Raw genomic sequence first — 23,898 nt, 5'->3', positions numbered from 1 at the left:
CCTGAACTGGGCTGTAACACAACAAAACTGCTATACAGTGCATGATGTAGGAGAATGTTCAGTTGTAAGTGTGAAGAGCTGGTCAGTAAGGAAGGATGTAGGACTGGAGTGAATTAGTGTATGAGAAGTAGCGCGTTTGGAGCTACGTTACAGTTTATTTTAATTCCAATCTCAGTTAATTCCCTAGTTCCTACCTCACAGGGCATCGCTTGCCAACAGCATTCTCTTTGCGACTGGTGAGAAGACTGAGCCCTCCTCACAGAGATGTAGCTGATCACCAAACCTCTAAGCTTAATTACTGCATGGCTTAGATCTGTAGCCACAGCCTGGATCAGATAGGTGGTTAGGGCATGTAATGAAACAGGTAACTCTTGTAAATTTAAATTTGGAGTCTGAAAGTTCCTTGGCCTAGTGTAAGTCCTGATGGATTGTCAAAGAGCTGAAATGCAATAATCACATCACGCTTATGTCTAGTCACATCCCCAAATAAATGGCAGTTTTATGAAACCAGAGAGGACTCGTCCTGCTGAATATCTAGTCGTCAGTTACTGTAGTGGTGGAGCACAAAACTGCTGCTTTACTCCTGAAGAGCCGTGTTTGGAAGTGACCATGAAAACGCCGCGTCTGGCTCAAATCACTCTACCTGTTCATCAACGCATTGTGCTCATCTTCCACAAAAGTCAGAATGTTTGTCACTGTCAATGTTCAGCTGTTAAGATTTTCTGTAATAGTCTCCATGGAGCTGATAGCTCCACCTTTTTACCTTGATACCCTTCTCAGGATTTCATTTACATTATGGAGAGATGAAATTGCTGACCAACAGGAAAGGGCTTGGTTGTGGTTGGTTTTACTTGTTTTGTGTGGTTTTGGTTGGTTTTACTTGTTTTGTGTGGTTTTGGTTTTGGTTTTCTGAGCATGGAAAAAAAAAGGACTGTGCCAAAAGATGGATGTAAGTGGTAAAAATCTGTACTGTTAGGGACCCCAGTTTCCTTTGGTATCATTTTGACTGTTAAATGCACAATTCAGTTTTGAAGCTGAACTCTTACTCCCTGACCTTCATTCACACACGTCCAAAAGCTCTGTTACTTTTCAGTAGTTTTCTTAATTCGTCTGCAAGAAAAAAAAAATACTGTATTTTATGATAATTTACCATCATGATGGGATACACACACTTAAAGCTCAGAACAGGCCTACCTGTAGTGCTAGTGAGCGGTCAGATCTATGGACTGACTACTCATGCAAATCACCACACCAAAAATGTAAAGATATAGCCACATGTGGGCAATGTGGTCACTCTGGTGGAAGGAAATTTCTAAATAATGTACATACACGTTGCTTGCCCCATTCTGCCTCCTCCTGACACCTCCTTTCCATGGTGGACCAACTTGGTTGTGTGCTGTGTTTTGCTGATCCTGTTTGCCCTGTTGCAAAACCCTGCAGGATGTGTCAGGTACGCAGGTGCAGCACCAGATCCACTTGTGTCCAACTAGGTGACCAAGTCAGGAGTCTCCTTAGATCAAAGACACTTGTGCAAGGCCTGGAGATCATCCTTGTTGCCTAATAAAGAAGGCAACAACCATAAATGCAATGCAAAGCCACTTGTGGCCAGCCGCTCCCATTTGAAGTTGTGCTGAAGGCATGTTTATGCAGCAGAAGGCCTGTCACTGGGGGTCCAGTCTCCCCCATTCCATCTGCACTCTATCACAGACTTGGCATCTTCCTTAATATAACTGTGCCTACAAAATCTGTATAAGACAATAGAGCTAACTGGGGCACTCTAAAATTCATTTAAATAAACCTTAGTAAAATTATTTCAGATTAAAAGTGATACAGAGGCCTGGGGTATTATCAAATTAAGTGTTTTCTTGGCTCAAACCTCTGTGGCTCTTTATAGCACGTCTTCTGTAATGCCCATGTTGTTAAATATTGCAGTATTAGGTACTTTACAGTATTGAAGGGACATCCTTCTGGTTTTTTATGGATGGAAGTATAATTACACCCCATGACAAAAGCTTAGCAAGAGAAGCAGCTATTCAGTCTTATCCAGTGGGAGCTGTCAGAACATATGGGTCTATTTTTCCAGTTTTACCTAAAGTACTGAAGGAAATTGGCATTATCAATTATTTCTAATGTAAAATAGAGCAGAAATAAACCCTCCTTAATCCTCTGCAGGCCATAATTTAACAATGAATTTTATCCAATTTGTGTATGTTCAAAGAGAAGACAAGCAGAATACTTACAACACAGAAAACAAAACACATTAATGTCAGGAGAATTCTGGATGTTATTTTCGTGATAGAAAAGGATGTCCTCCACAGTTATGTCTTTATGAAGGCTGCATGCTGATAGGCGTTTCTGATTTAAAAGTGCAGTTAGGATAAAATTTGTGCTATTCCTTACTAGTCCATCACCACTATCCTCTTTCCTTCGTAAGAAATGGATTTTTTATGTCATATGCTTGTATAATGATAGCTAACCTCTAGAGTTTAAAGCTCAAACAAAAAATTGACTTTTATGTTGATTTCACAAATTTCTTACAAAGATTTTTAAAGAAAAGTGAGATGAAGTCATCAATGTGATACACAACTCTAAAAAATTCCACGTATTTCAAACTGTTTGGCATTCAGTGTCTGGTAAAAACTACACAACCAACCCTAGAACCAAAGCAAACAGGCCGTTGGATGAAAAGAATGGAATAGCCCAACTAATTAAAATCCAGAACAGAATAAGTAGTAATGTACCAAATTACAGATTCACCCATATCTATAGTATGGGAGATACCAATGTTTTACTCTATGGGATAACTTGTAACACAACAAGAAAACAGACATATTATTTATCACCCCTTTTTAAAAAATCATATCAATAAGGGATGTGGGGGCTGTTTCTGTTTTTTTCATACTGGGTAAGAGTAAGAAAAAAAGTGTTTGGGTTAGAAAAGAGGAAAATTGCAATGTAAAAAAAAAAATCACTGTGTCATGAGTGGTTGTCTTTGTTCATGCTGTAGAATGGTGTAATCACAGCAGCGGAAACCAGACTTTGTGCTTTTTGGGTCTATGCACCTCATCAGGTTCTAAAATGAGGAGATTCCTTCCCGCGAGACAATGGTGACCTCTGTTGTTCCCTCCTGTTGATACCAGCCATGATGCTATTTTGTCATAGCATCACACACTATTTCAATAACCCACATTGAAACAAGCTGGCAGTTATCAAGAAAATATGGGCTGGAGTGTTGCGTTCAAGTTTCTGGCCAGGAAAGGACGTGTCTATTCTGCACCCCATTTGAGAAAGTTTAGTTTGAGACTTTCCTCTCAAACGGCCCCTGGTCTGGCTACCAGGTTTTTCAGTTCATAACTGTGAATCACTGCAGAAAAGAGCAGTTACAAACATTTTAAACCACAGTCATAATAGTAACACCTGCAATATATTATGAGAAAAAGCTGCAAGTATGATTATGGACGAAGTTGGAAGAAAAAAAGAAAGAACCTATTTTGAACAGATTCCATTCCTAAAATTGGAGTTGAGATTTTAAAAAGGTGTTAGGTTGCACAAACTTTTTATTTCCCCTAAGACGCTCTTTAAAATGTTTTTTGGTGTGCTTTCATGCTTCAGTGACCCAGACTTCATAACTTTAAATAAGGATGTTTTCCCTAGTGCAAGAGAAGCGTCAGTGGTTTTAACTGCTTTACTGTTGTTTGTTTGTTTTACCTTGTTAAACTGTTGGTCCACCTTTTCAAATCAGTAGAAATTGGCATAAAAAATGGGATATCAACTCAGTCAGTCTTCCTATGCAGCTTTACAATCACACATTGCTGACTACTGCCTAAAAAAATGTTGCTGTTTCTGGAGAGCCATTGCTTAGCAGAAGTGTAACTGGGAATCTCTTCCCATCCATCACTGACTCAAGGTTACTTTAAGCAAGTCACGTAATTTCTACATTTCACAAACAGCTGCAGTGACTCAGTACAAAAGATCCATCATACGGCAATTAACAGGAGTTCCTAATGTCCTTCAAATACTTTTTTTGTGCTCCTTTCTGCCTGAGAACTGAGAAGTATCACTTCACAATGTGTAAGTGTACTTAGCTGCTGTATTTATGCTGATTCCTACTAACATGCAGAAAATACTTATCAGCAAAGTGATAAATCTGTTTTCCAGGGTACAGATCAGCCATAAAAATGTAATGCAAAAATAATAACTTCAAAGCATTTACAGCAGATGGAGCTATACATTTTGCTTTGATCATATGTTACATGATATTCCAAGGTAAACGGTACAGTTTGGCAAGGACAGAGAGCTGCCAATGGTACCGTCTAACCAAGGAATGGAGTTAGACACTAAAAGGCATTTAATAAATTACTGCAATTAACTCTTCTGGAAAAAATCCTTGTAACATAAATAGAAACAGCAACTCAAGAAAATATTATTGATGTGTATTAGTTCCTTAATAGAAATCACAGCTCAAATCTAAGTCTTTGTTCTATCTGCCCAGTGATTTGAAGGTTGTCCTGCCTCTGCTGGCTTTGTTTACCCATCAGGTATCATTAGTGCTGAAGAGAGAACGTGGGTTTGATTTTGTAGAAGGCACAGAGGAACAGATACAATTCCTAAAGCACGATACCCACAGAGAAGCACTGCGACTCCATCCCCCATATGCTACTTTCTTTCTCTGTGTTTATCCAGTTTAGGTATTTTTTTCAGGAGACAGATCATGAGGCTGATTCTGAACTGTACTGCATCTCTGTTGTACTTTATTTTCCTTTTATCCTATACTGCAAAGGGAATTAAGGTGTAGGGGGAGGAACATAGTAAATATGAATCAGTACTGCACCTAGTAATTTACTAATCCACTCGTCTAAACATTTACATAGAAACAGGCCAGATAAACTGAATTGTAAGAACAGTATATAATTCAGCACAACTGTTGCTGTAAACTTTCTCACGGCTTGCCACTATAATGCCAGTTTCTATGCATTAATGAATTAATAAATCTTCACTTTTATAAAAATTTAAAATTCATTCTGTTTGTAGACTGGAATAAAAGTTGAGATTCTTCCCCCCAAATTAAAAGTCACTTTTTGGGTAGATGGGGAAACAATGCACTTTACAAATTTGCTGTGTTTACTGAGATCATCTCTGCTAAAAAGTGAATATTGTTTCTGGGTATGAAAATGAATACATAAATAAAAATAATATATACCTTATATAGTAGATATAATAGTAATGAATAAATAAATAAAGTAAGAACAAAATGGTGATCTCTCCTGAAATGAGATGTTTGAAGATTTTTTTTTGAGGAGGACAAGGACAAACCCACAGATAACAGATAATATACAGGAAGCCTGTCCATTTATTTCAAAATTGGAGATTTTATAAAATAAAGTGGAACTATTCACTAGTAAATACTACTCTTATTACAGTGTAACAGTTTCTAAAAACATCTACTCTTCTGGCATACCAACTATAAAGAATATTTCTTTCTCACAAAAGTTATCTTTGAGCAACAAGTGCAAACATTCAATACAAACCACTGGTTGAAAGCATTCAGAAATGTATTTGAAAGTACACAAAAATGCATCTCCTTCAGTGTATCTTTTGCTACCACTCAAATCCTCCCAGCATTTGTTCTCATTTAAATAGCCATCATTGCTCACCACTTGCCAAAGGGCAGCATGTATTCTAAATACCACATTCCTTACTTACAAATGATTTCTTCACGATAAAAGTCCCTCATTAACTCTTTAGCAAACTAGCTCTTGACAGATTTCATTTTAAACTGGAGAACTAACAAGAAGGGTAAAACGCTTTCTTCAGCTTTTTACACAGCAGAATACAATAGCACAAAGTGGTATGCCTACTAAAATACATTTTGTTCAAGACAAAAGCAGAAGTTTATTTTTTATTATGATAAAAATAGACTTATTTGACTTCTGTAAGTTATTTGGCATTAAAAAATAACTGCATTATTTCTCTCAAAAAATGAGCAGCATATAATTTGAAAGTTACTTGACTTAAATCAGACCAGTCATTTCCAAGTAAACACTGGTGATTTTCTGTTACGGTCTAGTAATGGCCATGGATCAGGACCCCCCATATGAATTGGTCCTTGAACACAGAGCAAATCTATTCTGTGAATCAAAGAGATTCCAGGAAGGTCCAGTGAAAGTAATGAAACTAATTGGGGTATAAAATATTACCTGATCTGAATGCAGCAGTGAAGGCCAGGATCTAGCCTCTCTTGGAATGGTTGGTTTTAGTATTTCTTGCTGAGGTAAAATTAATTATTTTTATTGCCCCTTCTAGCCTTTTTATGAATAAAGAAGTATATAAATCACCCTGGGGCCAATTTTATGTTCCAGAGAAACCTGGACATTCCCTTCACGGTGAGAAAATAAAACAGTTCTTGTTTTCCAATATCAGCAGTGGCAGCTGCCTGGAGTCATCAAAAGTGCCACTGAGGTGGAAGGAAGCTTTACACATCTCGCACTTAGAGGAGGAAAGAAATACTTTGATGTTGCACAATTTCAGTTAAGATAACCCTGAAATGGACATGGCACTTGAAAATAAAGGGGTTAATTTTTCACTCTTTGTGGTCTCTAGAGTTGTGTCAAGCAATGGACAGAGTGAGCAAGCTATCCCGTTTGGAATATGACTTTTCCATATCATTTAATGTGCATGTACCTCTCATCCTCCTGCAGGAACAGCTTCACCTGTTAGGGCAGCGTGCATGGGAACAAGCCGTACTGCAAGTCCCGTCTAGATACAGACCTGGAGTATGAGCAATTTGTAAATTAGTGTTATCACTGGTACGCCCAGGGGAAGAATTTTATTTACCTGACAAAAAACTGCACAATGTGGAAATACAAAACCTTAAAGGTTTTTTTTTACCTGCATTCAGATCCACTACTTATTAGTGCAATGGAAAACAGTGGGCAACCTGTCTTCAGGGTCAGAGCTTTCGGCTGTAGCGGTTTGGGAGCTGTCACAGCCACACTCCAGCCGGTAACCTCACCCTCATCTTCCAGCCATTTGTTTCCCGCCACTGTTCTCTTAATCAAAAATGGAAGTAGATGTTAAATTCCCACAAGAAAGAGAGGATGGATCCTGCAGAATTTAGGCAAACAAATGCTGTATGTACAGAGGGGTTACCTGAAGTCAGTGGCATTGTTTCTGTACATTGGAATTGGGGAGATCCAGCGCTAAGGGTTTCAGCTACTTCCTGGCTTATGTCATTAAAGTCAATTTAAGTCCCCTCAGGGCCAGATCCTGCAGCATGTGCTGAGCACACAGATGTGCGGCATTGACTTCCACAGAAGTAGAGGAACTGAACACGTGACTGGATGGATGCATTCAGGTTTGCGCTTGGCAAGAAGGGACTCCAAGTACTTAAAGCTGGCATAAGTGATAATGCACTATTATAACTATTATCTTGTTAGGTGGCTGAATATGATACCATATACGCTGGCCAAATTAATCTTCTAAAGCTCTGATTCTGTGGGGATTGGTGCAGAAAACCCTAAAAAAACCCACTGGGTATTGCATGGTACCCCCGTAAACTCAGTGGCTCACTACTTGAATGAAGAAGTTATAGTCATACTGAGCTGGAGTAAATGGGCAGTCTCCAGAAGATGTAGAGGATTTAAGTGTGTTTAGACACCAAATATCAACATGTAGAAGTTTCAGCCTCAGGAAGTTTTAATGGAAGAAAGTAGCTTAATCACTCAGTATATTTTGCAACTTTAGCTGAAAGTTTAACATCACAAAATGACATATTGCTATGCAGCTTTAAGAGTCACACAATTGTATTCAATCATTTCTCATGTTTTTCGAGTCTACTGTTCATGAAATCTCTTCTCCTGTTTGGAGTTTCCAGTTTTAAAATGGATGACACAACTAATGCATAGCTTAACGTTCATTCTCATGAGTCATAATTAATAAATAGTGATATCACATACATAGAATTTTACAGGTACTCTTAAAATGGTTTTACAGTTCTATTAAATATATAGATAAAATAATCACTGCTATATAAAAAAATCATTTTAAAACAGCTGAACTCTCAAGCTTTGCATAAAATTCTTTAGACACATTCATTACAATCTAGAAACTCAATAAAAATACATTTTAGAGCTCAATCCATCAAAAATATTCATGGCATGGAAAAGTGATTGTCATTTTTTTCTGTAATCTGCTTTCCCTATATTTGCATTGATCATTTCCAACAATTTGGCAAAGGCTGTATTCAATTCGGTTTGTAGATTATGTGGCTGTTTAACTCATTTTGTCAACTCTAAGACATCTGCCCCATAAATATTTAGCAGGAATCTGTCTTTACTAGCATATCCTTCCTTGCACTTTCTATAAAATCACAATAAAACACTTTGCAGTTAAGTTACATGACTACAATAACATTGAACCATTCTGTTACAGTTGTCTCTCAGACTTTAATGATGCTTCTGTGAACATCAAACATCCTTTGTCCAGTGATCCTCAAGCACTTCCCAACACTTAGACTCCACATTACGCTGCTACCCACACAACTCAACAACGGGTTCTAGAAACAGTCTCAACAGATCAGTACCCTTGTGTATCTGAATTCTACTGCTAAATCAAAGTACCAAATGCGGTCAGTTCAAGATTAGCACTTTTCAAAACTCCAAGCAAAAATTCAGGAAAAACTTCCTTATTCAGACAGTGCACATATTTGTTGGAAAATGGATAGATGAGAGATTTCCCACCAGCCTTTAAAACCTCTGCTACCTCAAGCCAGTTGTTTAGCCAGCAAGTTCAAACAGGCTTTGCCATAGTGAATGCTTCACAATCAGACTTTTAGCCTCTAAGCTAAGAATAGGACACAAAGTCCAACGAGAAGCCATGTTTTCAGAATGGGGCACTTGCATCGAGGGACTGGATTTTGCACAGTGGAAGAAGAGACGCAGGCTTACTAGTCAATTTAAGTGGAGGAAGCTGCTGGCTATGCAGATGTCATTTTTTGCAGTTCTGAGTAATGGCAAAAATCCTGAAGAGTTCAGTCTCTTTTCATGCACAGTTGACTACACCAGTATAATCACTCAACTCTTTACCCTGGATCTTCTTACCCATGGAAGGGCTAAGGTAGACTACTTCTGTTATAGCAAAAAACAAATGAACAAACAAACCCAAATGCAGAAAGCAACTTAATACCAAGTATCATGGACTAATCTGGGGGGCAGGGGGGTTCACCTGTTTTGCAGGGAAGAAGCAATCCCCCATCTCTTCACCGGATAGGCTGGAAAGCGTACTTCAGTTCAAACATCGGGTGGGATGATGAAGACAATTGCTGGATGCCGTTTGACATTTAAACTGCACATTTAATTCACTGTTTCAGTCACTGTTCATCAGTGGGAGCCAAGAAAGCAAGCCCTGGCTTTTCCTCCTCTTGGAAGAAAATACTGTGTAATGAAACTGCCAGCATCAGTGCATTCCCATTCAGTTTTCCATTCTTTAAGGATGTCAGTTGTTTAGATGAGACAACCAAAGACCTCCTCATTCTGATTAATTTTCTTGGGAGGAAGGCGAGAAGACAAGAAGGGAGCTTATTTTATTTGATTAAACTTTGCTAGCTGTAAAGTTCTATGAAGAGACTGAATTCAACTCCAGATAATCTCTGCCAAAGACTAAGAAACATGGAAGAACCAGAGAATAAGGTACAAAGGCTGAGAAAAAGTTGTCATAAACCAAAGTAGCCTGTGAAGGCTGGCAGATAATTAAGAGTTGTCAACACTTTTCCTCCAAAATAACGTACATTGCTACTTGCTGCTATTAAATAGCTGCCAGCTCCAGCCTGGTATTCACTGATTTTCAAGATGAGGATATAAAGTTTCTTGCATTAAGTTTTATTCTTTCAGAGAAAAAGCACCAGACCTTCAATGTTATATTTTAGCCTACTTAAAAAAAGCATCTTCGAGAATTCTAAAATAGGTTTTCTTTCAGAAAAAAGTATCACGGTCTTCATCGACAAGCACAAATAGGTTCATGCATCACAAAATCAGATGATTCAAAATACTGAACATTTTCATCAGCAAGATGAAAGACCATCTTTTTTTACTTATGTTGATTTACACTGAATTAAGTTGGGAAGTTTGGATCTGTTCCTCACAAAGCACAAAGGGTCTTATTTTTAGATTCACAGGGTGAATCCAGCTCTAGTCAACAGTGACAGGACAGAATAGAAAAGATTTCAGCATTCTGTTGACTGAAATAGATTCAGATTTTTATCTTCAATGTTTAAGATCTCCTGCCAGGCACTGCCGCTATTGAATTCTAACTGCAGCTCAGAAGAAAAATCCCAGGGAAACAGAAAACTTATAAAGAAGAGTGAAGTGTGATGGATGGTTAGGATTAGCCCAGCAGATGACATGACTGAAAACAGGTTTTAAATACCTGCAAACGAGTTACTATATATTCAGATGTGTCCTGACACCGGGTACCATTAGTTCAGCTGAAAACTAAGCCAGGGCAGAGATAAACCTTATTCTAAAACAAAATATGTAAAGCTTATAGCCACATGTTGTAAGTTTCCATGTAAATTATTGAACTCCTCATTTATGAAGAACATTGCAGTCAACCTTGTGAATTTTCAAGTGGAAGCAGCAACATCAAGTAGTCTCACAAAGTATACTGTGAAACTAAAACTGTGCTGATAAAAAAGATTGATTTCACTGAAAGTCACACAGAGAAAAGTTACCGCTGTTCAATTGAATTTGAGGCCCTCTCTTTTGTCCTGTAATGCACGGGAACACCTCCTCTGGCAAAAATCCTAAATCAAGTATCCTGAAGGGATCACTGATGTGGACAAAATATTACAAGATGCAGAAGTGGCTCAACTGTGTCTATGGACAAGCCATGAGAGTCTCTTCAGTTGCACTACGAAGTCAACACCGCCTGTCAATGTTTCTCTGTATTTAGTTTTCCATCTGTCATCTCTTTCTTTATTGATTTGGGCACTTAAGGGATATTGCTAATCCTTTTACCATGCACTTGTGCCTTTAGAGTAGCCTCAGCAAAGTAAGTTACCTATTATCTTTTGTATCTTCAAAAAAGAGAAATCTTCACATCATCTGCTAAGTAAAAGCAGTGGAAAAAAGGAAGCAGAAGCAGCCTTAGAAACAGTGAGGTACCAAAACTAAAACCACGGTATCTATTCCTGATTTTATTAATTATTAAGCTTCTTTAATTTCTTTTCAAAGATGGTGACCATCAGTAACATAGAAGAAGTGTATTTCTTCAGGTATTCTCTACAGAAGTTTCTGGTCTAAGATTTCCCATGCGATCCTTCCTAAGAAGCAGCTAGCATGTATGTTCTTCACACTTCTCCACAACCAATTTATTCCTACGAATTAGACATAACAAAAGGTGCAGGATAAAAATTAATTTAAATCCTAAAAAACCAAACTCCTCTACCCAAATAAACCCTGAAACTGATTTTGTTGCTCCACTGGATTGCCATGGGAATTGTGATCAGTTCCTGAGGTCAGCATGTTCCATCACCTGCCGCTCTGCTCTGCCTCCAACTCTCTCAAAGAATTTCATGGAAAATGTGTAAAAGCATTTCCAGCCTTGCCCTTGCAGGTGGGCAAGTCAACACCACCCCTCTTCCACAGCTGTCAAGCCCTACATAAGTAAATGACGCCAGAAGAATTATTTTTGAAGACTAGAGCTCTGAATTGTTCATCTTTCTACTGATAATTATCTGGGTTTATTTAGCATCTTATAAAGCAAGGCACAAATGTACAAAATCGCATCTACTAAATCAGGTAATTTTTATATATATTTACACAATTACCGTAATATAAAATGTGCTTAGACACTGTCATAGCACAACAGTAGAGGAATTGAGGACAACCTGATAATAAACATAAATACCAGGTCCTATTAATATAATTCTGTTTGTGCTTCACCTGAAGGAACATATTCATATGCAGATACACAAAGCAATCCAGCTCCCGTCCTTTATTTTTCCACACCTCAGAGAGATCAAACTTTGTTGCTAAGAAGCTGTGGAAGGAGTAAAAGGCAGTAGACCAGAACCCAGAAGAAAATGATGAAGTAGAAAATATCTGGCTGCTCAACCATCGTATTCGCATGAGTTGGTGCTGGAGTCTCACTTGCTTCCAAATCCTTTTTCTTCCTGAAAACAGGAGAGAATTTGGTAAGAGGCAGGAAAAAGAAAAAAACCTCTCACTGTTAATATATATTGTAAAGATCAGAGGGTGGACTAAAAGACAGCACTTTAAGGAACCATTTCAATCTGGTCATTGGAGTCCAAGCTAGATTAGGAGGTGCACAATGGAATTCAGCAGTGTGTTCCCTTAGGAGCCAATGTGCAAACAATTTGTCCTCTGAAAATTCTGGACAAATTTTCAGGTAGTTTAAATAGCTGCCGTTACAGTACAGTCCTTTGATCTAAGGTGATTTCCACTAGTCAAAAAGATGCCTTTTTATATTCAGAACAGTAAACATAGCTCTGGGCAACACATATCACACTTTCACAATTTTACTTATGCACTGTATCTGACTTGATATACTTTCCCCAAATCATCTACTTTAAAAGCTTCTCATGTCAGACACCAGAAAATTAAACAGAAAAAGCCCACAAATTCCAGAGACCAACTAGCAGTTGGGGTTTTGTAGGACAACCCCAAAATTCCAACTTTCCAAAATTCCAGCTGTGGCTCATAAGGGCAAAGCCTGATGGACTCTGCCAGCAGCACTGAGCTCTCACAAAGACAAGAAAAGGTCTTATTTTAAAAAGACACAAGACGGCACAGTCATTTTATAATTTTAAAATACTATACGAATCACCCTCTGGTATACTTTTCTTATATCTGCTTTTGGAGAAAACTGGGTTTTGGCCTATTTTAATGAGCCCTTTTTCTGGCTTGGAGCATCCTACTTGCTCAGATATTATACTGGATATATACCTGACTATTACACAAAACTTGCTCAATATCATCAGTCTGCAAACAGGCATAACTGTGACAGCTATTCATGTATTTTTTTAACAGAAGCATGAGACCAGCACACTGGATCCCAATAGTATTTTGTGTGTTTTCTGCATTTAAATGCAACCATCGTTTTAACTAGAAGTTCTGGGAGGTACTATTCAATATCAACTGAGAGGGAAAACCTAAAGCAATCCTTGTTTCTTATAGATATGGACACCCTAATACCAAAGGGATACACACTCTGGGTTCAGGATCTATCATCCTAAATCTAAACTAAACACACGTACAAATTATAAAAACTCATGGGTGCTCTAACAGAGGCCAGAACTTCACTGAAGTATTGTCTTTCCCTAGCACTGACCACAAGAAATATTGTCCTGTCAGTCTTCCAAACCTGGAAAGAGTCATTACTGCCAGAGGGCCTCATATTTGAAGTCCTCCCAATCTTTTTGTGGCTGAAATATCCATGATGTGGGGAAAGTGCTCACAATCTTGCTTTGACAGTTGAGTCTTTCCTCTCAAGGGGGAGATGAAGCAATAAAGAAGTTTTCTATAGAATCATTGATGCGTTTTGGTTGGAAGAGACCCTCAGGATCATCGAGTCCTAACTCTAGCACTAAACCATGTCCCTAAGAACCTCGTCTAAACGCCTTTTCAACACCTCCAGGGATGGTGACTCCTATCTTACACCTATGGGAAATATGGACTTGGAGCTATTGCACGAGGCATCCAGTCAGTGTCTACCATTACAGTTAATTTTCATTTCCCTTTGTAACTTTGTTAGAAGTAGCTAGGAGTTACTAATTCCTTGCAAAAGGCTTTGCCTGAATAAGTATGACTCACCTGATGACTGATGGATTTTCACTTATATCTGTCATCTTCTGCTTGTTTACACCACAGATTTCCTTAAACAAACCAGGAAGGGATTATATAAGGAAAAAAAATCAGCATTTCGCAAATATCGTAATTGTGTGGGTATTTTATCCAGAGTATGTTTAACATTTGCTCAAATAAAATGAAAGTGTACTTATAAATCTATTCCCTGCCAGCACATCCACGACTGCAGTCTGGTGTGCACATAGAAAAAGAAAAAACATTGTGAAATAAGATTTTTTTGCTTTCAACTCCTATCATTCAGTTGAATAAAGCTCCCCTTATTCATATGTATTTCTAGTAGCTCTGACAGTGTTGCAGAACTAAAGAACTAAAGGTGTGAAACCTCCGTTTCATTGAACATTAGTGGCAGCATTTCTTTAAAACTTCGAGACAGTCAGAATTTTATTCTGCGCTGAAAAGAGCCATATTCCTATGCTTGCTCAGTGAGCCCCGATTACTGATGATGTCCATTCCTTCAGACTTAAAAATCCAGAGCTCAGTTGTATAGTGTGCTCTCAAGAAACCAGTATGAATTACATCTGCCATTAACGATGCAGTTTCACATTACAACTAAAATTCTTTTAGGTTTAGCTGCTGCTATGGAGGTAATACATAGCTACTATGAAGGACAGGGAAAGAACTACTGCAGTTCAAGAGACACCCAGCATGTTTGCAGGAACACCAACATACAAAGAGAGAATGCACAAACTAAAAGACACTGGAGCAGCACATAAAGGGAGCTTCAAAGACGCAAATTATTGCAGCTCGACAGTTATGGCAAAGTTAAGCCTGAAAGTTACAATATATTTAATTGTAGTACTAGGTACTCCTCTGTGGTTTGTTCAGAGTTCAATAAGGTTAAGTTCCATGTATTTAGGAGAGTTGAGTAAAGCTTTTCAGCTATGCCTGGTTTTGGCACTAAAATTATTAGAAGTCACAGGGCTTTTGTATTATCACAGAGCTTTATTTAGACAGGAGAGCCTTTTACAGTATGTGAAGTTTTGAAGTTGAAGAGAAATAGAGAAGCAGAGATAAGTAAATTTCCACATACCTCCTCAGAAGGATTAGGAGATCTTTTTCGGAGACAAATGTTGGAATCACTGTCACTGGTTCTGAAGCATATGTAAAAGCTAAGTGTTAAAATTCATAAAGCTAAGTTTTGGGTTAATTTCAAAGATAGCCACTGAAATTGCACATGCTAGTTTTAAGCTATGCAGAACCACACGTGTTGTTGCATGTGTTATAATACGGACCTGCTGATGGGAAGTAGAGAAATTTTTTTTTTGTCTCCTTTTGCTTTGCTTCCAAATGTGGCCTTCGCTTTTTTTCATTCAACTGCTTTTGCCTTGACCCATGAATTTTTCATCTTATCTTCTGCCCCCATCCTGTTGAGGACGGGGAGTGAGAGAGTGGCTTGGTGGACACATGGTGGCCAGCCAAGGTCAGCCTACCACGCTCTGGTTCACTTGTTCACAGACAGAAAAAAAGGCCAACAAATACCTACTGGAGTGAAGCAATGTCAGGCTTCCACATAGTGTCACAATGCACATGGATTATTTAATCTAAATTACAAAACACTTTTTCTGTTGGAAAAAACCAGTTATAACACTGCCATGTTCAAAATGCACTGGGGTTTCAGTTGGGGTTTGTGTAGCAAAGTTTGTACAGCAACATCAAATCAAGTCCCACTGGCACAGAATCACTCAACATGTTTAAGAGAAACACAGGAAGAAGCCAATGAGTCCCAGTACACTGCTCCTAAAAGAAGTCTACAAGAAACATCCAATGGACAGGCACCCTTCAATAGACCAGGCATTCATGCCAGTTAGGTGTATTTAAGACAAAGTTAATGTGAAATACCTGGTAAACTCCTGACAATCAGCCATTTCTTCCACTTTATCTTGTGACAGAATAGTTGTGGCAACATCTGAGATCTGCAGGTCTTCTGCTTTGATAATATTTTTCTCTTCTTCCTCCCTATTACTATTTTTTTCTTGTCTCTGTATGGCTTTTGATAAATCCTCTGGATGTTTTTCTATGGCCTGTTGAAATTAAAAAACATTTTGCATTAGACAACAAGACTGATTCCCCATCCTTCCAAATATCTTAGTGGTGCAGCCCACTCAGATGCTAATTTGCATGTAGTATGAGATTGAAAGTCTCACTAAAGAGAGAAAAAAAGCAATTCATTTACTGAAAATCATTTCGTATACATTGAGTATCATCAGTTCAACATACATACAATTAGTTGTCAGTTCTTTTTATATAAAAAGAAGTCATGACATGACATGGCTCCTCGAAGTAATGCGCTAAGACTGTTTTTAATCTATCCCCAATTAGTCTTTGAAGCTAACAGCAAATTGACTTCAATGCTCTAGTAAATGTCAGCACCAAAACATGTCCAAGCAACTTGTCTAAGCAACAGCTAGAGTAACATTAAATGGACGCTCATTCTTGAAAAACACCGTCTAAAATTACTGCACTGGAAAACATCTAAAACAATTCAAAATCAGTGTCTGCAAGAAGAGATGCCGTAGCAAATTTCCTAAATCCAATACTCAGAATAATTACCAAAAATCCCCCCTCTTTCAGTGTAGACAAGCCTTCATTTTACCCACATAACTTATCCTACTTGAATTGGTTTAAGTTTTTGCAGGCAAACTTATTTGCATTCAGAAAAAAGTTACCTTTGCCTGTATTCTTTCTACATCAGCAATACTACTTTCTCTTAATCTCATTACAAATGATTAAAAATACCCTCTGTGATAATCTTTTATGTCTAGGGATTATACAGGAGCCTCAAACTACTTTAAAACACAATCAGAATTCACATTTGTGCAGTATTATTAGTATTAGGGCTTATTCTCTCTTTTAATGTCAGATCGCTTCAGGGATCTGCAATTCCTTTCATTCCAGTAGAGGGCTGTGGCAAACAGTGTTATGGGACAGGAAACAAAATGCATTTTACATATTTTTCCAAAACATTGCAAAATGAAAGCAAATGAAAACCATTGAGGTCAGATCATAATTCCCCAAATACACACCAAAAAATGCTGGCAATAAAAAAATAAAATACCTCAGGATGTTGTGGAATAGTGGAATCTTCATGGTTGGTGGCTTTTTTGTCATCTTTTTCAATTTCTAACTCTTCTCCTTCTAGTAATGGCACTTCTTTTTCATCAGAAGAATTCATAGGACTGTTAATATCAGTTATTTCCTCCTCACTGTTCTCAGTATCTACTTCTGATGGAGAGACACCCAGCTTATTCCCCAAGTCTGGCTCTGGAGCATCTTCCTTGTAGTTCTGTTCTGGTAAGCCCTTCTCATGCAAAACATCCATCACTGCTTCAGAAGCAGCTTTGTCATTTCCAATATCATAATCTTCAACAGAAGGCTCAAGGTAAGCGTTCAAAACAGCTGATATGGGAACATTATAATGTGGATAATAAAAGAGATCGTGGGGTATAATAGATACTTTTGAAGAACTGGGTAGCACTTCAGGTGAAGACTCAGCTTCATCACAGCTGTCTGGGTCCTCTGAATTTTTAGGTACATCTGAGAGAGAGTCATCAGATATTTTGTGCTGTGTAGGTAGTTCTTGGCTTTTGAGATAAGAATCATTCAGTGAACTATGGTTAGTTTCTATTGCCTCAAAGCCAGGTGATTGCTTTGTGTGTTCATTTTGTGGAATTTTCAGTATTTCCTCATTTAGAAGGTGAAGGACATACTTATGCGTATCTTCTTGTTTTGAGGTATCTTCTGGTAAAATAATTGAAGTCTGGGCTTTGCTCTCGTCTACTTTATTTATAGATTCATCTGTAAGTATACCTGAAGTCCAGGATAATGGACTCAAGGAAGAAGTATTGGCTGAAAGGCTCTTAGTTTCGTTGTCATATTCAGTAGAGGTTTCTTTAGTTAATTCTTCAGAGTAGTCTTCAAAAGAGTCAACAGAATTTTTCTGATCTGTCAGAACAGCTGGAGAAAGGTCATTGTTCTGTTTCAGTGGATCATCAGATATGCCCCCTTCACCTGACATGAATTTATCGCTTAGAACCTCCCAAGAGGAATTGGATTCAAAACTGGTAGATCCTGTAATTTTCAGTGAGGTAGGCCTCTGAGGCTCCTCTTCAGATCCCTCCTGTGAATCATCAAACACTTGACTCAATTTCCCATTACATTTTTCAGGAACGGTTTCTGATGGGATTATCTCAGGGGTGTCATGTATGTGAACCTTTGGAGGAGCAGGATGACTCCTTTCGTGATTAACAGTATACATGTTTTCTTCACTTCTACTTAAAATCAAGATTTTGCTTTCCTTTTCTGAAGGTGTGTCTTTGATGTGCACATATGTGGACTCAATCGGAAGCTCCTTGTCAGGATCTGTAAAGTCTTCCTGTAAGTGATGATACACCATTACAAGCCAAATCATACCTCAGGTACCATTTTACTTTTCCCAAACACTACAGAAAGAATAACTACCTAGCCCATCAGCCGATTACCTTGTGAACGGCCAATTAGTGACTCACTTATTTTCAAAGCAGGGAAACCAACTTGGCAAGTCAAGTGACTTGAACAAAGCTGCGCGTCAAGAAGCCACTTGTACAGGAAGATTAGAATGCAGACAAGCCTACTTCTCAGTTATTAATGTATTCATCTCTCCCTGCTGCACCTGTGGATGCAACTGACTTGGCTTTTTCACACAATCACAAACCCTGGGAATAAAATAAATCTAATAAGTCTAATAAATCCACTGTGAAATATATTATCATACTAGATTATTCCATTCCAACAGATTGTATTTAAAAAAAAATAAAAGTAGGCTTCTTTTTGTCCATTAAAATGCCCACAAGTCTTAATGCCAACAAATCTTACTGCTCATATAATCTAATAACAATAATTACACTATTATAATAATTTTAATTCCAGTGACTTTAATAATGCACACCAATTTTATAAGCTACAAAATACATATCAACTGGAATCTTCAGTCAAGAAATTAAAGGAAATGCCTTTCATGTAGGAACCATCATTTATGTGCATATACTCTAGCATAAAAACTTACCCAGATACTGAAGGGACGCCGAGTCCCTTGGGGACCCTTTGAAACCAAAAAGACTATGTTGAACTAGGTTTGTCTGGAACTACAAGCAGCCTCCAGAACAGTTTTTCAGCTTATGCAAATCAGTTCTCCAGATCTTGGGACTTCCCATTTTCCTCAAGTTTCCTGTCTCAAAGTTCCTCTGTAAGTTTATCCTCTGTTTCTCCAAACGTCCTTTGTCAATCCCTGACACTGTCAATCTCTGCTTGCTCCTCTATTCTTTTATTTTTGATAAAGACTGCATTAAAGTCCTGGTCCTTTAAGCTGCAATTTATTTCATGCTTACAATGAGTGCTTTTGACTGCTGCATTGACAAGATTCAGCCTCTGGTATTTTGTGTCTGATAGCTGCCAAATACAGGTTGATTGTGGCCCTCAAGCTTGAGAAGACAAGTCAAAATGGCATTCAAAGTCCAATGAATCATCATAGATGAAGGGATAAATTTCAGCCTTATTTAAGACTAATATAGCAAAGTAGTAGACCCCTATGTAGCCAGTTCTAACCTCTGGAAGTTATAATTCGATGTAAATGTTTGAAAGCACAGTTCTACCTAAAATGTGTTAGCGATTGCCAATGAAAGCCTATTTGACTGGATTTAACAAAAATGTGAAAAATTAAATCTGAGTTTGTGGTTTATTTTAAATAGCTTAGAAAGAAACCTAGAAGATAAATACAGCACTATTTGACTTTATAAACTACACCAAAGCAGATTAAAAAAATGACGTGATTTAGGAGTAAACACATACCCCTTCCAGCTCCGGAAAGTGTTCCAGAAATTGTGCCACGTATGTCACAATTGACTGTTCATCGGGTGATTCCACCATGATATCTATAGAGACAGACGCAAGGGGCTTGAGTACACATGGCTTTAAAACGCTCTTGCAGAGGAACAGATTGTCAGTCGTTTATCCTGCCTTTATGATAAGACAAATAACAGCTACAAAAGCTTTTCTTTTTTTGACAGATAAGAGAAATACTTTTCCCTGTGGATGGTACTCAAAAGAGTTCTCAACATCTTATTTTGTCCTGTTTCCAAATACATACCAAATCCTGGTCAGGGTTCCTTTTCATCCACCTTCATATTGTCATTTATGTTGTTGTCACTAGACAGTGATCTTGTTGAGTGACTGCTCAAAGGTTTATTTTTAGCAGGATGGCCCGTTTGTCTAACCGGTGACCCATGAAAGTACAAATGACCAATTTGTGCTTTCAATCAGAAAATCAAGGCCTAACACCTCTCTAGAAGAGTTGGGTAAAAAACACTGCAAGAAGCAGTTCCATTTATATACACATATGCTTATGTTTACATATATTAAGATATATATATGTGTATATATGCATTGTAAAAGAAAAACTGGGAGATGCAAATACATTCAAATAGGTATCTACCCATTTTCCTGGCAGACTCGCATACATCATCCTGGAGTGACACTTAGTCTCTGCAGACTGTAGGCATTACGAAATGGAGCTCTTGCATTGAGACACCTCTCAGCACAACAGGGTGGTGATTAATGCCAGCTAGTAATGCAGATGTCACATAGCATCTAAACATTAACCAGGAGCAGTGGTAAGATCTCTGCCCCGAAGAGCTTACGAGTATGACTGGAAGCATACGGCTGCAAACCAGTGACCAATTCATTTCTATTTTTCTTATTCATCAGCCCAACACACCAATCACATCAACAGCCTCATCACTGGGAGGTTTTTGGTAGGTATCATACTGCGATATTCATGAATTCATTATAGCTTGAATGTTACCCAACAAAGTCGATGTAGGCGTCTTACCTTCTGGTTCTAGGAGCCGAGGAACACCCAGCTTATTTTGTGCTATGCTGAAAGCATCCTCCAGGTTTTCTCGAGATGATTTCTCCAGCGCTTGCTTCATATCTATCAAAGTAGAGTCTATTGCTTTTATGATAGCTAAGAAAGCGAGGCCACTCCTCCAACTGCTGGCAAAATCCTGAACTGCAACACCGTACCTGAACAGAATTGCATACAGTTTACATGAGTGGTTGTGTTACAAAATCCAAAGTAAAGGCATCATTATTTTCAAAGACTCCTGAAAGTTAAAAAGTAAGGTTGCTGTGTTGCACAAGTCACATTTGAGATCCTCCTGGATTTCAAAATGCACAAAATACATCCATAGAGCAGAATTCACAAACTAGATTGCTGTGGCTAACAGCTGACATCAACCTGCTTGTAGGAAGTAGTTAGTAAAAACAAAGCCCTCAAGAACTCAGCGACCACATTTAACACTCACAAACCCAAATGTCTCTGAGATTCCTGTTTCTGTTGCTCTCCAGCATTTTAATGCCATAGCTTGGGAAGACTGCCAACACTTAAGTATTTAAAAACATAAGCATAAACGATTCACAGCCTGTGTACTTGGCCTTCTATAGCAGAAAATTGTGTTTTGCCAAATGCAAATGGTGTCAGTATATGTATAAAGCACAAGTGTGTTAGATGCCTAAAGTTTTGGAGGAAAAAATAGCCATCAAACTTGCAATGAAATACAGACCCATAACAGAAAATTCTGCACAGGTCACGGGATAACAGGATTATAATGATGTTGTTATGTTTTTAATAGTGCACGTGCAAGAACAATTTTCTCCTATTAGAGGTTTTCAATTTGTACTCTTTGACTGGACTGAAAAGTCTATGGCCTTTACTTCTCTGGTCCTCACTTCCCTTGTACCTCCTCTCTGTTAATATCAGCACTATTTTGGGACTACAACTGTGCTTCCTCTATGGTCTGCACTGGCAGCAGTGAACTGCAGAACTCAATGTGACAAGTTTATCTGAACAACAAGCACCCTTAGCTTCACTGAAGACAACGATGGGATGATGTGGCCCACAGGACCAAGTATTTAAGATGTAAATTGGTATCTTCAACACTAACATTTTTGTTCACAGGCACATTTGGACATATAAATCCATCAACAGACAAAAATGCCAAACATTCAGCTCTCCAACTTCTCTAAGTATGTTTGACCCATGCCCTCTTTAAAACTCTCTGACAGTCATCACTTCAGATAATATATGTAAAATACACTCCAAATATTTACATGTGCACTAGACATCTTACACTCAAGTTTTTTAACCTGACAGTAACTCTGCCAGGTTAAAGCATTACTAGACAAAATGCTTTGGCGAAAGATCTGCTTTTTTGTTAAAGAGGAGAGAGAGGTGTTGAGCAACAGAAATGGACCTAAATGTTACACATTCATGAGAAGTGACTTAAGATTCACCTCCTTCCCCTCTTTAAATCTGAGGAAGAGGGACTCTAATAGGGGCTCTGTCCTTCAAGGCACTCTGCAGCACAGAGAAGCTCCCACATGGCTTCTGCTGAATTTGAAAGTGTTGCTAAAGCCTTTCAATATATTTATTTTTTCAGTTCACCCGTTGCTTATGCCTACCCTTTAATTAGCATAATATATCAAACAGACTGCACAAAAGCCAGGGGATAAGGGGAGGAGGGAATGACTCTGTTTTCAACAGTGCCAAGCAGATTAGTGTAAGTTAACATTTAACACTCAAATCACGAAGCCAGCGATGCAGACGGCTTCAAGGTCAGACGGCCGCTGTAGCCACACGGCCATAGTGACAAAACCCCTGTAGAGACCTTGTGCCTGCAAACTTCAAAAGCAGAAGCAGCCACAGCACATGATAATACACAAGCAGGGCGGGAGAGTGAAGAGATTCCGCTTCAAAAGTGCAGGTGGCAAAACATGGTTTTCCACGAGAGTTTGTTAGCTTACTTTCTGGTTTTCCTCTGAACCCAGATTAAAAGGGCTCTGATGGCTTTCCGCTGGTCCTTCACGGTAATCGACATGTTCCTCTCCACGCTGGGAGTGCTGGGGTGGGACGTGTCTGACTCAGGACCACTGGGACCAGAGGACAAGCTGGAGGAGGAGGAGTTCCTGTTGAGGTTGCCTGTCAGCTCCTTAATCTGTAATAAAAGGTGGAACACGCAGTGTTTCGTTTAACATGCAGAACTCAGCACTTGTTTTCTCGTAAACTTTAAAGATAACTGTGCTGTAACTGAATTTTAAGAGGTAATTAATTTTAGTCCTGTCCATTATAACTCCTGACTTGTATTGCACGGGTGTGACAGGCAGCAGCAGCCCAGTGGCAACCCCAGGAGACAAGCAGGGCAAGGTGTCAGTTCAGGCTGAACCGAGCAAATTCATGTTAAACAAAAAGCAAAGATCCATGTCCTTGAAAGACAAGTCAGTTTAACTGAAATTGTTCTTCCTCTTCACAGGACTTGCTTGAGTTTAAATATTTTTAGTCAAGAAATGGTGACCTGCAGCAGCACTCCTGTCCTGGTCAGCATTGCTATTTGAGTCCAGATTATCCACCCTGCTGCTCTTTGGTCCTTCATTCCCACTGCTGCCAGGCTGCCAGGGTCTGGTCACAGCATCTCTGCCTGCGAGTCTGTCTGGCCAGGCCGGTGCTGGGCACCACTGTTCAGTGTGATTAGCTCAGCCAGGGACAGGAACCCCAGCGCAACTTTGAGATTATTTTTTAAACCTATAGCCATTTTTGAAACAAGCTCGAGAAAGAAAGAGCCTCCCAGTCTTATGAGAGTTGCAGAACCCTCCCTCCATCTCCCTCTGTTCATTAGAATTTGGTATTTTCTAGACGTGCGTTTTCAAAATACATGTAAGATTAGGGAGCAGTTTTAAACTAAGCCCGGACTAAATCAATTTTCAGGTTCAAATCAGTTTTATCAGTTCCAGGCCCTTCAAGACCTTTCATCTGGCCCTCTACATCAGTTGTGAATTTTTGCCATGTTGAGTAACTCTCTGGAGATCAGTGATTCTACATGGAATTTCCCACCACATTGGATCAAATCCAGAAAAGGCGATTGAAAATAAACTGTGACCTGGAACCAAACCCAAGATGTTGATTCACATCCAAGGAATCTGGAGTAGA

The 23,898-nt window shown here is 38.7% G+C and overlaps 1 protein-coding gene across 1 annotated transcript in view; it reads right to left on the bottom strand.

Moving 5' to 3' along the window:
• Positions 1 to 5,310: 5,310 nt before the first annotated feature.
• The window catches only part of CLMN (calmin), a 77,231-nt gene continuing 58,643 nt past the window's right edge, over positions 5,311 to 23,898 (bottom strand). Inside the window, exons 6-13 of the mRNA XM_065636746.1 lie at positions 22,719 to 22,909; positions 20,746 to 20,939; positions 19,707 to 19,789; positions 16,939 to 18,255; positions 15,723 to 15,904; positions 14,914 to 14,974; positions 13,830 to 13,891; positions 5,311 to 12,169 (exon numbers count right to left, since the gene is read on the bottom strand). Of these exons, the coding sequence (XP_065492818.1) occupies positions 12,016 to 12,169; positions 13,830 to 13,891; positions 14,914 to 14,974; positions 15,723 to 15,904; positions 16,939 to 18,255; positions 19,707 to 19,789; positions 20,746 to 20,939; positions 22,719 to 22,909 (2,244 nt within the window). The 3' untranslated portion in view covers positions 5,311 to 12,015. The remainder of the gene's footprint in view (positions 12,170 to 13,829; positions 13,892 to 14,913; positions 14,975 to 15,722; positions 15,905 to 16,938; positions 18,256 to 19,706; positions 19,790 to 20,745; positions 20,940 to 22,718; positions 22,910 to 23,898) is intronic.

Source organism: Caloenas nicobarica, chromosome 5 (assembly GCF_036013445.1).
Source record: "Caloenas nicobarica isolate bCalNic1 chromosome 5, bCalNic1.hap1, whole genome shotgun sequence".
NCBI lineage: Eukaryota > Metazoa > Chordata > Aves > Columbiformes > Columbidae > Caloenas > Caloenas nicobarica.
The sequence above is the reverse complement of the archived record's forward strand: the minus strand, read 5'-3'. Positions and strand labels throughout refer to the sequence as shown.